The 14,839-nt window shown below is 37.0% G+C and overlaps 1 protein-coding gene across 1 annotated transcript; it reads left to right on the plus strand.

Moving 5' to 3' along the window:
- Positions 1–2,035: 2,035 nt before the first annotated feature.
- Positions 2,036–2,891, plus strand: hes2.1 (hes family bHLH transcription factor 2, tandem duplicate 1). The gene is given in 5 exon segments (XM_051903530.1): positions 2,036–2,092; positions 2,205–2,300; positions 2,416–2,503; positions 2,623–2,738; positions 2,740–2,891. Coding segments are annotated over 5 exon segments (402 nt in total). The 5' UTR covers positions 2,036–2,050; the 3' UTR covers positions 2,800–2,891.
- The last annotated feature ends 11,948 nt before the right edge of the window (positions 2,892–14,839 follow it).

Raw genomic sequence — 14,839 nt, forward strand, 5'->3', positions numbered from 1 at the left:
CCCATAACTGCTTATTTCGCTCATTCATTTCACATTTACAATTTCAAACAGAATTTAGATGTTATTGGTAGAATGAAGACTAATTCACTAATCAGTGAGAACACATTATAAAGTTTAAATCAAGCAAAACCAGTGAGGAATAAAACACACCTGGTCAACGTCAAACATTGACAAACAGAAAATAAGCACTCTGATCATCTGCAATACCCTTGCAATACCCATTTTATCAGCATACTCAAGTTTGTCCTGCAATTCATTGAATGTGTATAATGATATCAAGTGAACTTCAGTTTAATAAACCATGATTTCACAGTGATAGCCTATAGGTTACACTTGGCTGTTTGAGTTCAGTTTTTACTCTCTGGAATATATGCGGTCTATTTATTCAATTTATTCAGCTTGCACAGATGGGGTACCCACGCTATATACTAAAGATGACTCCAACAGATTTTATTTATTTATTTTTTTTGACAAGACCAGCACAAGCCAACTAGTACATCGAAGGTTAATTGATGCGCTAGGAGACTGTGACGCGTGCCTGCCTCTGATGGAACATTCAAAAGATCTTCAACGCACAATTAATAATTGCTCTTATAAATAGCAAAGACATAATACAAGAATGTTAGACTTTCAGTTTCACCAATGAGTTTGACTGTTATACCACAGACAACACACCAAAAAAGGCAAAAGCTGTGGACATGTATGCGTGTCACCCTATTCCCTACTTGCCTCAGCCCCCAACAAAGAAAAAAAGAAGAAGAAGAAAAACAATTCTCTTTGTGTCACCCCTCGAGGCTTTATTGCCATTTTCGGTCATATGGCTCAGACACAGACGCCAATATTTTGGAAAGACACGCCATAAACGCAGCAACGTGATAGGGTAGTAATATAGCAAACAGGTGACTAAAGAGTTTGGCAGTCTTGACTCGAGGGGGTTGGGATTCAAATTAGTGGCGCGCTTTGGTGTGATTGGAGGAACAGACATCCATCTGTTACATAGTAACGGCGCGTGTCAGGCGCGTGAGATCACCACTGATTTGAAAAAAGAAGTTAGGCCTTTAATATACATCCCTGAACAGCTAAAATGTATGGACACTGGAAAATACAACCAGAAAAAAAGCAGTAAGAAATGTTTAGAAAAAAGAAGAAAAAAAGCATACTGTTCTATAATACGAATAAAACCTTATTCATAAACAAATAGGCCTATACTTTAAACAATATATATATTTTTCCTTTTTATATTTTAGTGATTTTTTAAACTATGTTGTATTGCAAACCTCCCTACTATTGAATTAGCTCAATATTAACTTAAATATAGTCTATGTACTTGTCCACTATTTGCTGACATTAGGCCTAGTATATCCAACATGGTCCGAACATAAGCAGATGTTAACTATAGCGTGGCTTGGTTGATTATTGCGTGCATGCCCTGTATTATTTATCAGTATATATGACGGTTTTATTTGTAAAACAAATATCTATAGCACAAATTTTAATAGAGCAATGACAAGTTAAAATGAGGGACAGTACAAATAAACTTTAAAAGTCTATTGTAGCGACTTGTTTATTTTGCAATGAACATTAAACCAGAACGCGAAACAGAAAACGAACTTGTATTTTCTAAATTATGTTTCAATTTCCACGGTTTATTGTGAATTACATAAGAATTTTATATATATATATATATAAAATATAATTTAAATATAGTTTATGAGCACATGCAAACCGATGCAGAGGCCTATGAAACATTGACAAAATTGTTATCAATCACACCATGATTTGGATGAAGCTAACATCATTCAGCAGATGGTAACTTTTGGGACAGTCAGATCAGATCTCCCTATGGCATCCCCCTCTGCGTCAAACCGAAGGCACAATAGAAAATAAGCCCTCCCTCCACGCCAAAGAGCCCTATAAAAGACCCCTCTCGCCCACCCAGACCACAAAACTCTCCACTCTTCTCTCAAGAGCACATTTAGAGACACCAACCGATCAAATCATGACTCCAAACATTATTACCGAAGCTCATTCCCACTCAATCGGTTCTCGAATGACTGTAGCTCAGAGAAAAGAGGCACATGAATTGAGAAAGGTGAGGACGATTTTGGAATCCTTTAATGAACACCCCTGAACCATTTTAACGACTGACCTTGTAGTATCCAAAAAGTCACACTCACATTAACCGATTTCTTTCTTTTTTTCAGACTCTCAAGCCATTGATGGAAAAGAGAAGGCGGGCTCGCATTAACGAGAGCCTCAATCACTTAAAAACACTGATACTCCCTCTGGTCGGCAAAGACGTAAGTATCTTAACTTTGGTACTTGCATGGCCGTACCATTTTACTTACTATACATCCAAGTGTGTGTCAGTGTCAGAACAATATCCTAATGTGTCAAATCACTTTCAATTTGTAGGCTTCACGTTATTCAAAGCTCGAGAAAGCTGACATTCTCGAAATGACTGTCCGGTTCCTCAAAGATCTGCCTTCCTTATCAGCTAAAGGTGAGTGATGTAGGCCTAATTTACTTTTCTTTACACCATCAGCGTTTAATTGGAATCTGCATTAATTCAAATGGGGCAAATATATTTATTTTATTTTTTTTTTTTTTTTCCCTCCAAAGGTCAAACAGACAGCTATAAAGAGGGCTATAAAGCCTGTTTGCAGCGCATCTCTGTGATGCTGCCGCAGTCTAACCTTGGAACAGAAACCCGTCAGCGCGTTAACGAGTTCATCCAGCACTCCATGGTGTCTGCGACATCGTCCTGCGAGAACTGCTGTGCTCAGAACTCCAGAATGATTTCACAAATGCACCAGAGACTTGTGAGCTTGAGGAACAACAGCTCTACAATGGAGAACCACTCCATCAGTACTGCGTCAGCTCCCAGCCAACCTCAGCCTGCGCCACAGGCAGCTGTGGACATGTGGAGACCGTGGTGACCAAACACGCAACAGGAGGCTTCAGGGAAATTATTTATAATTAACTTTGTATATTATTTATTCGTCATAGTAAGTTTGAGCTGAAATGCAAAGCCTGTGATTGAGATTACGTGTAATGTTTTTAAGTATTTATTACCTAAAATGTGGCTACTTTGTAAATGAAAGAGAGCCAGCGAGCACAGATCATGGAAGTAGTTGTATTCTATGAGCATAACGTTATGCAATCCTCGTTGGGGTTTAAATATTATGGGTTGTAAACAACACAATTGTAAACCCCATGGGTTAAAATGTATTTCTGAGGTTTGCACAATTGACTTTATTTCATTTGGTCTGTGCAAAGAAATCGTAAACACTGTGTGTTAATTACTATTGGCAAAATGAATGTCCCTGAAGGAAACATAATCACAAAAATGTTACTGTGATGCAACAAAAAAATAAAATCATTTTGCTTGGAAATTCTTGAAATCTTGTTTGTTTTTTATTCATTGGAAATCGTTTTTAAAATGTCCTACTGGAGGAATAAAAAACTGGACGTTGTAGACGAAAGAAAAAAATATATAAATCAGGACACAAAATGACAAAACATCGAACACATGAATAGCAAAACTGGTTTCTTATTAAATAGGCACACTTAAGCCTATATACACTGATATGGGTAAGAAAATTGGGAAACAACATCAGCAATCTTCGATTTAGCATCTGTTATAACGAGATTCACTGGGGGACTCTAAGTGTTTTTTGTACTTTCAATTATCTTTCAGATGTATTTAAATATAAAATCATTTCTAATCTAAAAAAACATTAAACATAGAGGTTAATTCAACAGAATCTCTGCTTGGAGATAATTACATGTTTAACTTTGGCCAAATTAAAGATACATTGTAATCTGCATATGTGGTACATGCAGAGTTTAACAGGCCACACAAACCTTTTTAATACGTTTGTCCTCCGGTTAATGTTTTGAATGGCTATCTTTCAGTTTAGTGCTTTGGAAATCAACAGTTATTAAACACATGTAATGTAAAGATGAATCCAGTTGTAATGGAAGCTAATGTGCATTCTAAAAATCATTCGGATATAAGGTATCTCGAATATATAACATTGAAATGTGATGTTTTTCATTTTGTAACTTTTTTTTCAATCATTTTATAACGTTTTGTTTTGAGGATGTTATAGACATTGTGTGTGTGTGTGTGTGTGTCCCCCCCCCCCCCCCCCACCTTACCTAAATAACATGTAGGCCTATTTCTATTCTAATATATGAACTTTCTGAAATAATTTCAACTCTTAAACAACAATTCTAATACATTTTTTGAACAATTGTATAAATATTGTTGAGTTGATCTCCCCCTCCTTCTCACAACCCTCTTCAGATGAGGGTAACTTATGATGCTGTTTTCACTCAATAATTTCGGCCAAGCTTTAGCTGTCGCACAGATGGCCTCACATTTGACTCTAGTATACAGAGGAGTTCATGGTCGACTCAATGACTGCAAGGTGCCCAGGTACTGTGGCTGCAATACAAGCCCAAATCATCACCCCTTCACCACTGTGCTTGACAGTTGGTATGAGGTGTTTGTGCTGATATGGTGTGTTTAATTTTTGCCAAACGTGGCACTGTGCATTATGGCCAAACATCTTCACTTTGATCTCATCTGTCCAAAGGACATTGCTCCAGATTTCTTGAGGTTTGTTCAGATGCAACTTTGCAAACCTAAGCTGTGCTGCCATGTTCTTTTTAGAGAGAAGAAGCTTTCTTCTGGCAACCTTTCTAAACATGCCATACTTGTCTTGTCTTTTTCTAATTATACTGCCATGAACTTTAACATCTAACATGCTAACTGAGGCCTGTAGAGTCTGAAGTGATGTGCTTGGGTGTTTCACAATTTTTCTGAGCAGTGCACAGTCTGACCTTGGGGTGAATTTGCTGGGACGTCCACTCATGGGAAGATTGTTAACTGTCTTGAATGTTTTCCACTTGTGAATAATCTTCCTTATAGAATAATGGACTTCAAATTGTTTGGAAATAGCCATATAACCCTTCTCAGATTGATGGCAGCAACAATTGCTTCTCTAAGACCATTGCTGATGTCTTTCCTCCTTGGCATTGTGTTAACACACACCTGAATGCTCCAGACCAGCAAACTGCCAAAGCTTCTGCTTTTATAGAGCTGCTTACACTTGCTGATGATCAATTAATCAAAGACATTTGATTAGCAGTGCCTGACTGCTACTTACCCTCTTAATTCCTATGGAAGCAGTAAGGGTGTACTATAGTTTGTCACCCATATCTTTTCCATTTTGGCCTAGATTTTGTTAAATAAATAATGACATGGTCTAATATGACATGTTGTTGTTCATCTGAGGTTGTATTTACCAGTGACAGTGGAGGCCACTAAAACAAAAACTTTGTGCCTGAAATATAAACAACGCAATTCTACAAAATACAACTCCGATTATAAAATGAACAAAACGTAAAAAATGAAGTGAACTAAACTCAGTCAACTCTTTGCCTGCACTTAAATTTTCCTCCTGGTCTGCATCCACTTAAAGGGATAGTTCACCCCAAAATGAAAATTTTGTCATTAATTACTCACCCTCATGTCTTTCCAAACCCATAAGACTTTCGTTCATCTTCAGAACACAAATGAAGATCTTTTTGATGAAATCTGAGAGATGTCTGTCCCTCCATAGACTGCCTTTGCAAAGCTTCAAAAAGTTCATAAAGAGATTGGAAAATGAATCTATATGAATCGAGCGGTTCAGTCCAAATTTTCTCAAGAGACTCGATCACTTTTTATAATGAACAGATTTAATTTAGGCTTTTACTCACATATAAACCTTGATCAGCAGACATAAACAGTTGCTCAACAGAACATGAATGACGCACGAGAACAAACCTCATCCAGAAGCTCAAACGTGCTGCTTAACACACAAGAATGAACCTTATTGGTTATACATCACGTTTGAGCTTACGGAAGAGGTTTGTTCTCGTGTGTCATTCAAGTTCGGTTGGATGCTCGCCTCTGTATAATCAAATGCCTGACTCATGCAGAGGCAATTGTCATTAGATTTTTCGTATGTGCATATACAATGTGCGATCAGTGCTTCGAAAGCACACATAAAACGTTTGTTTGCACATCAATATAACAGACTTTGCAGGCTTACTGTACGATTCCTGTACGTCAATGCAATCATCTTTACCTTGATTGTAATCCTCATTCATCAAAACATTACTAGCTAGATGCTGGTTTGCTTTTTCCAGCCAAGAAATGTAGTTTGCGTATCATCTGGCAGCAGTGGGATGATGTTCCGTTCAGTCTGTAATTAACACAGCTTGGTTTTCTTTACATTAGAGCTATTTGGACTGATTGGTTGAATTAATTCACTTACTGGATCATTGGACTCAAAATTTTCCCAGAGTTTACTGGCTTAAAATGATCTGATCCAAATCAGAGAAGCAAAATCGGGTTAAAAGGTTTGAAGAGATTAGAATAGCCATTGTAGATGCTCAGTGTGATAAACTCCCAACTTCTAATATCATCTTCGTGACATATTATATTAATGGCGCAATTACATGTGATTCAGAGATTTAATTTTGAATTAATCACATGTGTTAATGTTTGACAAATCTCAACAGAAATGCTCAACAGATCATGGTTGTCATTGCCTGATTCTCCTTTTCATGAATGATGGGCCACATATTTTCAATAGAGACAGATCTGGACCCCAGGCAGTCCAGTCAAGCACATCCACTCTATGGTGTAGAGTGCCTAAGAAATCACTCTGTTGTAGCATGTGCAGAATGAGGCCTGTCATTGTCTTGCTTCCCAGGAAAGATGTCATCTTGATGGCAGTATATGTCTCTGTACAATCCCAATATATGCCTCTTTGGCAATGGTACCTTAAAACATATGCAAGTCACCCATACCGTTTGCACTGATGCACCTCCATACCATGACAGATGTTTGCTTTTGCACCTGTCGCTAATGAAAGTCTGGATGGTCCCTTTCATCTTTGGAACTGGGAACTTAATTTCTATTTTCCCAAAAACATGCTGACATATGGACCCATCTGACCACAGCACACATTTCTGAGATGAGCTCGGGCCCAGAGAACTCAGTGAAATCTCTGCATAAAAATATGTTTAGATTTCTCTTTGCGTAACAGAGATTTAATTTGCATTTCTTGAAGCAGCAGCAGACTGTGTTGAGTGACAATGGTTTTCCAAAGTACTCCCAAGCCCATATGGCTATATTTAACACAGTAGCATGATGGTTTCTCATGCAATGCCATCTGAAGGCTCAAAGGTCACACATATTCAATGGAGATCTCCTGCCTTGCCCTACATGGACTAAGATTTTTCTGGATTCCCTGAATCTTTTCACAATATTATGTATGGTGGATGCTGAAAGACCTAAATATATTGCAATCTTGCATTGAGAAATGTGATTTTTTAATTGCTTGATAATTCTCTCATGAAATTTGGCACTAAGTGGTGAGCCATGACCCATCTTTGCTTGCCATTTTGCCATCTTTGTGAAGACTGCACCTTTGGTGAATGATCCTTTTATACCCAATCACGATACCCTCACCTATTACCATTTCCCTTTTTGCTAATTGTGGACTGTTTCAAAACAGTTTAACTTGGGTTTTTTGGGTTTGTCCTGACTTTTTTTTTTTTTTTTAAGTGTGTGTCAGCAATCAAAATCGAAATTTGTTTATATTTACAAAATGCAATTTATTTGATACACCAAATAATGCAGCTTGTTAAGGAGAGTTGTGTCATAACTTAGGACAATATTTTTATTGTTTGCATATGGCAAGAAGCTGCTAATCCTCTTGAGAGAGGGGGTTGTCTTACTGAAATGCTTGGGTTTAATGAAAGAGAACAATGAGTTCATAGTTCAGACAATTTTGGTAAGGATGTCTAGTCCCAGTACACAGCATCATGTCACAAGCATGGAGGAGGGTTGAATTTAATTCAAACTACATCACACAACCTCCCAATACTCAAAAACACAGAAAAATGTTTATCTTAAGCATGTAGGACTGGCAAGTACTTATATTGAGAACCTTCTGATACCAACATGTAACAGCTAATTGTTTTAAACACTCTGTAAAAAGAATGAAAGCATAAATTAATAATTTAGACAAATGTTCACCATCCCTTTATACATGAAGAAATAACTGCATTAATATGAGGAACTAAATAAAGAAATATAAATCATCATTACATTATGTATTAATATGAAAAAACACTTTTGAAAATGAATACTCTGTGTCTTCTTAAATTGAAATTGCTCCTGAAATTGGTACCATGGAGATCGCAGTTTTAGGCTTGGAAAAACAGAAACAAATCTTCAACACATGGTCAGTCCTTTCAAAAAAACATATAGGGGCCTACAAGCCATCTGGCATTCAGCGTGAGTGAACATAGAGAACTTTGCCTTTTCATATTTTGGACTTAATTTTGTTCCAATTTTAATATTTTTATGAATTCTGAAGAACTGATGCTTTATTTCTTTCAAAATCTCAAAACTCATTGTTATGAGAAACACATATTCAAAACAATTCACACTGGAGCACAATATGCACGGCAAGAACATTTAAAGAAATGCTGTGTATGCCAACCATTTCATGTTCAGGCTATAACCCACTTCTGATTATCTTTGTGAAGAGGAGGAGAAAGAAGCTAAATCAAAGCAAAAGACACTAAACTCACTGTTGAAATATGGGTGAAATTAACTTCAATTTCGTATTACTGTGGTTCCCGCCTGCCTTGCTGCTAAGTGTTTTGCTATTGTAGGTCTGTGTAACTTTGTTTTTTGTTCTTACTATCACTCTTTATCACTTAAACTTCTAAATATAACTTAATCATTACCATATATCTGATATTATCTAACACGTTAATCTGACACCGCTAGCTTTTAATGTAAATCGTTATTGCTAGCACAACTTGTTTGCATTTCTAGCCTGTTAACTTATCATGAGTGCTTACTGTCTCTTTTCTCTCTTGCGCTCCATATTGTACGAGTCCATCAAACAAGTGGTAAGTCGGAATCAGTCAACAAACACGGTGAGTCATGGCATTATTTTTTTGCTTGCACTGCTTGCCACGTGTTTAAAACAGGCTTCTCTGTCAGCAGCAAGGATTCACATATGATAAATGCAGCGAAATTGGTAGGCTGACAGAGAAGATTTCAGAATTAGAGACATGCATCCAAACTTTAATCGAGGATAGTAAAAATGCAAGGGCTTTAGATTTGATTTTGAATGTGCACTAGTTTAACAAGCCCTGTACATTGTTCTGTTCCAGTGTTGTGCTGAATTTTAATTTAACTAAACTAAATTTAATTTAATTTCAACATGATACTTGACTAACTGGTCAGGAAGCAGACAGACTGGCTAAACTGACCATCTGCTAGATGCTCACATCAGAGAAGTCAGATAACATAATATAAAGAGATTGTATAAATACAAGTAATGTAAACTAGTAAATACAAAATCTCCCAAACTCATTTAAGGGTAATAATTTAATTGGTTTAACAAATAAAAAACAGATATTTAACTGTCACGGTTTAGTCCAGACGATGATGAGGCCGAAAGTTACAAAACAAAGTATTTATTAAAAAGAACAAACTCAAATAATGGAAGAGTAGAAGAGCAGACAAATGAAAATATCACAGTATGTAGAAACGACAATACCGAACAACTGACTGAAGCACAAAGAGGAACTTAAATACACAGTGATGATGACTAAATAACGAACAGGTGTGATGATTGAATGAATGTCCATGACAACTAATGACTGGTGGGAAACAGGTAACTGGAAGATACAAACTAAAAGTCCATGCAAATGAAAATAAACCAACATGAATTGTGACTGTTTGACAGAAACCTGGTTTCAAGTATAATTCTTTTGAAGTTAGTGCTTTATATATGGTAACCTTATTTTAGTAAATGATAAATTCCTTTTGACATTTGTACTTGCTATCTGAGTTAACTGGCTACAGATGAAGTCTTAATTGTTGGTGACTTAGCCAGACAAAATCAATTCCTTGTTACAAATATGGTAGAACTGTCACTTCTACCGGAAAGACTCGGGAGGCAAGATAACGAAACAATGATATTTATTACCAGCATTTTATTTATTACCATTACCTGCAAGCAAAATATCACAAGATAAGATTCTTTGGCATAGGCCCCGTCCGTAGCTCACATCCTGAGGGTTGCGGACTTTGCGCTTCCTGCTTGAAGACGAAGGCAGGGGCGTAGCCGACCCCCGGGAAGTATGGACAGGGACCATCCTGGTGGTGGTGGTGGTGGGGAGGATGGAGGTGAAGGTTTGCGTCAGCATCTGCGAACTCAGACGTGTAAGTACCGATCTTTTATACTCCAAGTGTTAGATAATAATTGGTTAGATCTGAACTAATAGGTGACATAACATTTAAGTTTTCCCGGCAGAACTTGCGCTAGAGCTTCATTTCTACCACTAAAGATTGCTTTGTAAATAATCTTCCTGATTTAGAAAATCCTCAGAATATCCGATAGCTCAGAAAAACTTGATGTTGTAAGAGAAACTATGGACTCTCTCTTTTATACCACTTTAGACACGGTTGGTCCCTAATGTTAAAAGAAGATTAAGAAGAACAGTCCAATACCATGGTATAATGAGCACACTCACACCCTCAAGAGAGCAGCCCGGAAAATGGAGCGCTTTTGGAAGAAAACAAAACTATTTCGCATTGTGTGGAAGGATAGTATTTCTTCCTACAGAAAGGCTTTAAAAACTGCTAGATCTGTTTACTTTTCAAATCTTTTAGGAGAAAACAAACACAACCCTAGGCATTTATTTGATACAGTGGCTAAATTAATGCATCTACAGGTGCAGACATTTCCAAATAGCACAGCAGTAATGACTTTATAAAATTCTTTACTTACAAAATTGATATTATCAGAGAGAAAATTATAACCATGCAACTATTTGCTACAGTATCGTATCAGACAGTGCATTATAGACCCCCTGAGGAACAATTCCATCCATTCATTGCTATAGGAGAGGAAGAACTGTCTAAACTGGTTAAATAATCTAAATCAGGGGTGCCCAAACTCCATCCTAGAGGGCCACTGTTCTGCAGATTTTAGCTCAAACCTGCATGGAAGTTTCTAGTATGCCCAGTTAGACCTTGATTAGCTGTTTCGTGTGTTTAATTGGGGTTTGAGCCAAACTCTGCAGGAGTGCATTTCCCAAAGCGAACTGTGGTCGCACGTTCCGTCGTTACCAATAGATTTCAATGTGACTTACGACCATAGTTGTCTAACGATGCTTTCGGGAAACGCACCCCAGGACAGTAGCCCTCCAGGAGCAGGATTGGACATCTCTGATTTAGATGATTTAACAAGTTGAGACAATTCATCGCCAACTACTGGCCTGGCTTGCATGATAGAAAGTTTTTAGTCGTTTTCGGGGATCTGTGTGAACGGGGATTGTTTTGACAATGTTGTCATCTGTTTTCTCCAGAGCTGCTTTATAGATGAATTGCATAACTGATTAACTCATTACATAATTAATGAACTTTACACAGTTTTTGAAACTGAATCAACACTAAACTGATTTCAACTGAATAATGTCTGTTTACTATTGTCTTTTTGGAACTGCTTTACAGCAGAATTGAATTCTGTTTGCATCATTGAATCATTACTTTCCTGTTTATCACTATAAAGCTGCTTTGAAATGATCTGTATAAAGCGCTATATAAATAAAGGCGACGGCTTATAAATCTTGAAAAAAATAACAGGCTTGAAATTAAATACATAATATCTACAGTATAATTACAGATACTTATATGCTACATGTATATATTATATATAGTATTAAATTTACTATAGTATCTATAAGTATTATATTTATTATAGTATCTATAATTACCAGTGTAAGCAAACCAATCATCCTTTTCTTCTCATGTCTAACAATAAGGTACAATCAAGTTTAATTGTTTTTTACAAAAAGGAATTTGGAGCACACGGTTGCACCGCAGCTTCACAGCCAGAAGGTCCTCGGTTCGAGTCCCAGCTAAGCCAGGAGGCATTTCTGTGTGCTCTGGGTACTCCAGTTTCCCCCACAATGCATAACATATGCAGCATTGACCTGTAGGTGTGAATGTGTATGTTTATGTGTGAGCCCTGTGATAGACTGGCCATCTGTCCAGGTTGTCCCCCGCCTGTGGTCCTAATGCTGGAATAGGTTCCAGCGTCCCTGTGACTCTGCAGAGGATAAAGCGGTTTGGAGAATTGATGGAAAAAGTAAATGGAGGAGCAGAGTGACAACACTGTCCATAAACTGCAAGCTTAAAGGGTTAGTTCACCCAAAAATGAAAATAATGTAATTTATTACTCACCTTCATGCCGTTCCACACCCGTAAGACCTTTGTTAATCTTTGGAACGCAAATTAAGATATTTTTGTTGAAATCCGATGGCTCAGTAAGGCCTGCATAGCCAGCAATGACATTTCCTCTCCGAATCATGATTCGACACGCTGATTCATAACGTTCCGAAGCTTCATGAAGCAGTGTTTTGAAATCGGCCATCACTATGTGTCATTTTGGTTTTTTTTGGCGCACCAAAAATATTCTCGTCGCTTTATAATATTAATATTGAACCACTGTACTCACATGAACTAATTTAAATATGTTTTTAGTACATTAATGGATCTTGAGAGAGGAAATGTCTTTACTGGCTATGCAGGCCTCACTGAGCCATCGGATTTCAACAAAAATATCTTAATTTCGTTCCGAAGATGAACAAAGGTCTTACAGGTGTGGAACGGCATGAGGGTGAGTAATAAATGACATTATTTTCATTTTTGGGTGAACTAACCCTTTAATGTTGAATTTATGGTTGACAAGCTTCTGCCTCAATATCTCCACAGGCCTCTTCCATTGTGATTTTAATTCAGAAAAATCTTTGGACATTTATAGAACTTGCCACTCTAACGCTTTTCCAGAACTACAAATGTATCAACAATTATATTATAGTACAATAGTCAAGTCATGTCACCTTTAGCGCTTTATTATACAATACAGATTCTTCTTCAAAGCAGCTTCACAGTAATAAACAGGAAAATAACAGAATCAATGATGAAACAAATATGAGACAAATTCAAATTCTGCTGTAAAGCAGATCTAAAAGACAACAGTGTCATTATTCAGCTGAAGTCAGTTCAGTGTTTGACCTTTGTAAAGGTCATCTATTATGAAACAGAGCTATAAGAAGCAGCTCTTCAGAAGACAATAGTGTTGATATTTAGCTTGAGTCAGTTCAATGTTGATTCAGTCCAGTTTCAATGTTGTAAAATTTGTCAATTATGAAACGACTTTGATTTAGCTATAAAGTATCTATACAGAATACTGAGTTCTCATCTGATAGTGTCAGTGTAGTCAATTTGGTAACATTACTGAATATTCAGTGTCTTTTAAACCCCAACTAAGCAAGCCAAAGGAGAGAGTGGCAAGGAACCCAAACTCCATCAGGTGACAAAAATGGAGAAAAGAACCATGTGAAAAAAAAAAAACCAGGCTCATTTGGGGGTTAAACATGGTGTGATTTATGATTCCTGGCTGCATCACAAGTCAGATTTGTGGATCAATATTTAAAAACATTTTGCATTCAGCTCCTTCTGCTTGAAGATCAGGATGCGACACTCCGGCATTAGATGGAATGGAAGAATTGTAGTCTGTCCAGCAGGTTGAAACATGAAAGTTGAGGTGTTATGGGAAGTGTTCCTGATTCCAGGTGACCTAATTCATGCAGCCTAACAAACTCTTACTGGGTTTGAATTATATAAATGTGATACTGTGTTATTTGTATGCTAGGTTAACAGATCTTTTAACAGGTCTTTAATCTAGATTTAAACTTACAGAGTGTGTCTGCTTCCTGGACAACACTAGGAATTCTATTTTTAAAGTTTGGGCGCTAAGCAGTAAAACGTCTCCCACCTGCAGTTGATTTTTAATTTTCTAGGTATTATCAACTGGCCAGAATCCTGAGGCTGCAATGAACCTGAAGGACTATAATGGGATAAGAGCTTCCTCAGGTACGGAGGAGCTAAAACATTCATCTTGACAGAACCGGGCTCATGTGGTCATACTTCTTGGTTCTCAGTGATCCTTCCACAAGATACTCATACATATTGAAGTGGGAAACCATAGTATTGGATCTGTTTCCCAGCTTCTCTCAAGAAAATGCCATAATTTATCATATGGTCATTTAGGATGACTCATTTTATTCTAAATTTGTCTGTATCTTCAGTTTCCCTCTTCTATCCTGCTGTCCCTTTCCTCTTTGCCCATGTCTTCTCATAGATTCTCCTCATGCTCTTTCCACAATGCCTTCCATCCTACAATCTCTTCTCCCACAACTCCTATTCTTCCCATGCCCTCTCCTCCTTTTCTCTTTCTCTTTCCTGTTCCACTTGTCCTCTCATCATTCCATGTGCAACAGAGTTTTGTTTGTTGATGTGTTTGGAAAAATGTAACATCAATGTTTGTGATTTGAATAAAACTAATAAAAAGAGCTGCAATTGTTTTCCCTGATGTATTAAAGTCTTGGTTGGCTGTGTGAACTATATTGTGAAAATGTTTAAGAGTTTTGTGCAAAGTGTTTTGAGAAAATTATACATATTTGTAATTTGTATGAAATTAATGAAAACTTACAATATGTTTACCATTACAAAGTGTTCAGATCACTGTGATAATTGTTTTACTAACAGTGACCCATTTGGTTTATTGTGAATTACCTTACCATAGCAAAAAAACTGCAAATAGTTGCATCACATTATATGTCATTTTACTGTAAAATACTGTCAAATTTATAGTTTTTGCAAGTAAAACTATAAATG

The sequence above is a fragment of the Ctenopharyngodon idella genome, chromosome 8 (assembly GCF_019924925.1).
Source record: "Ctenopharyngodon idella isolate HZGC_01 chromosome 8, HZGC01, whole genome shotgun sequence".
Classification (NCBI taxonomy): Eukaryota; Metazoa; Chordata; class Actinopteri; order Cypriniformes; family Xenocyprididae; genus Ctenopharyngodon; species Ctenopharyngodon idella.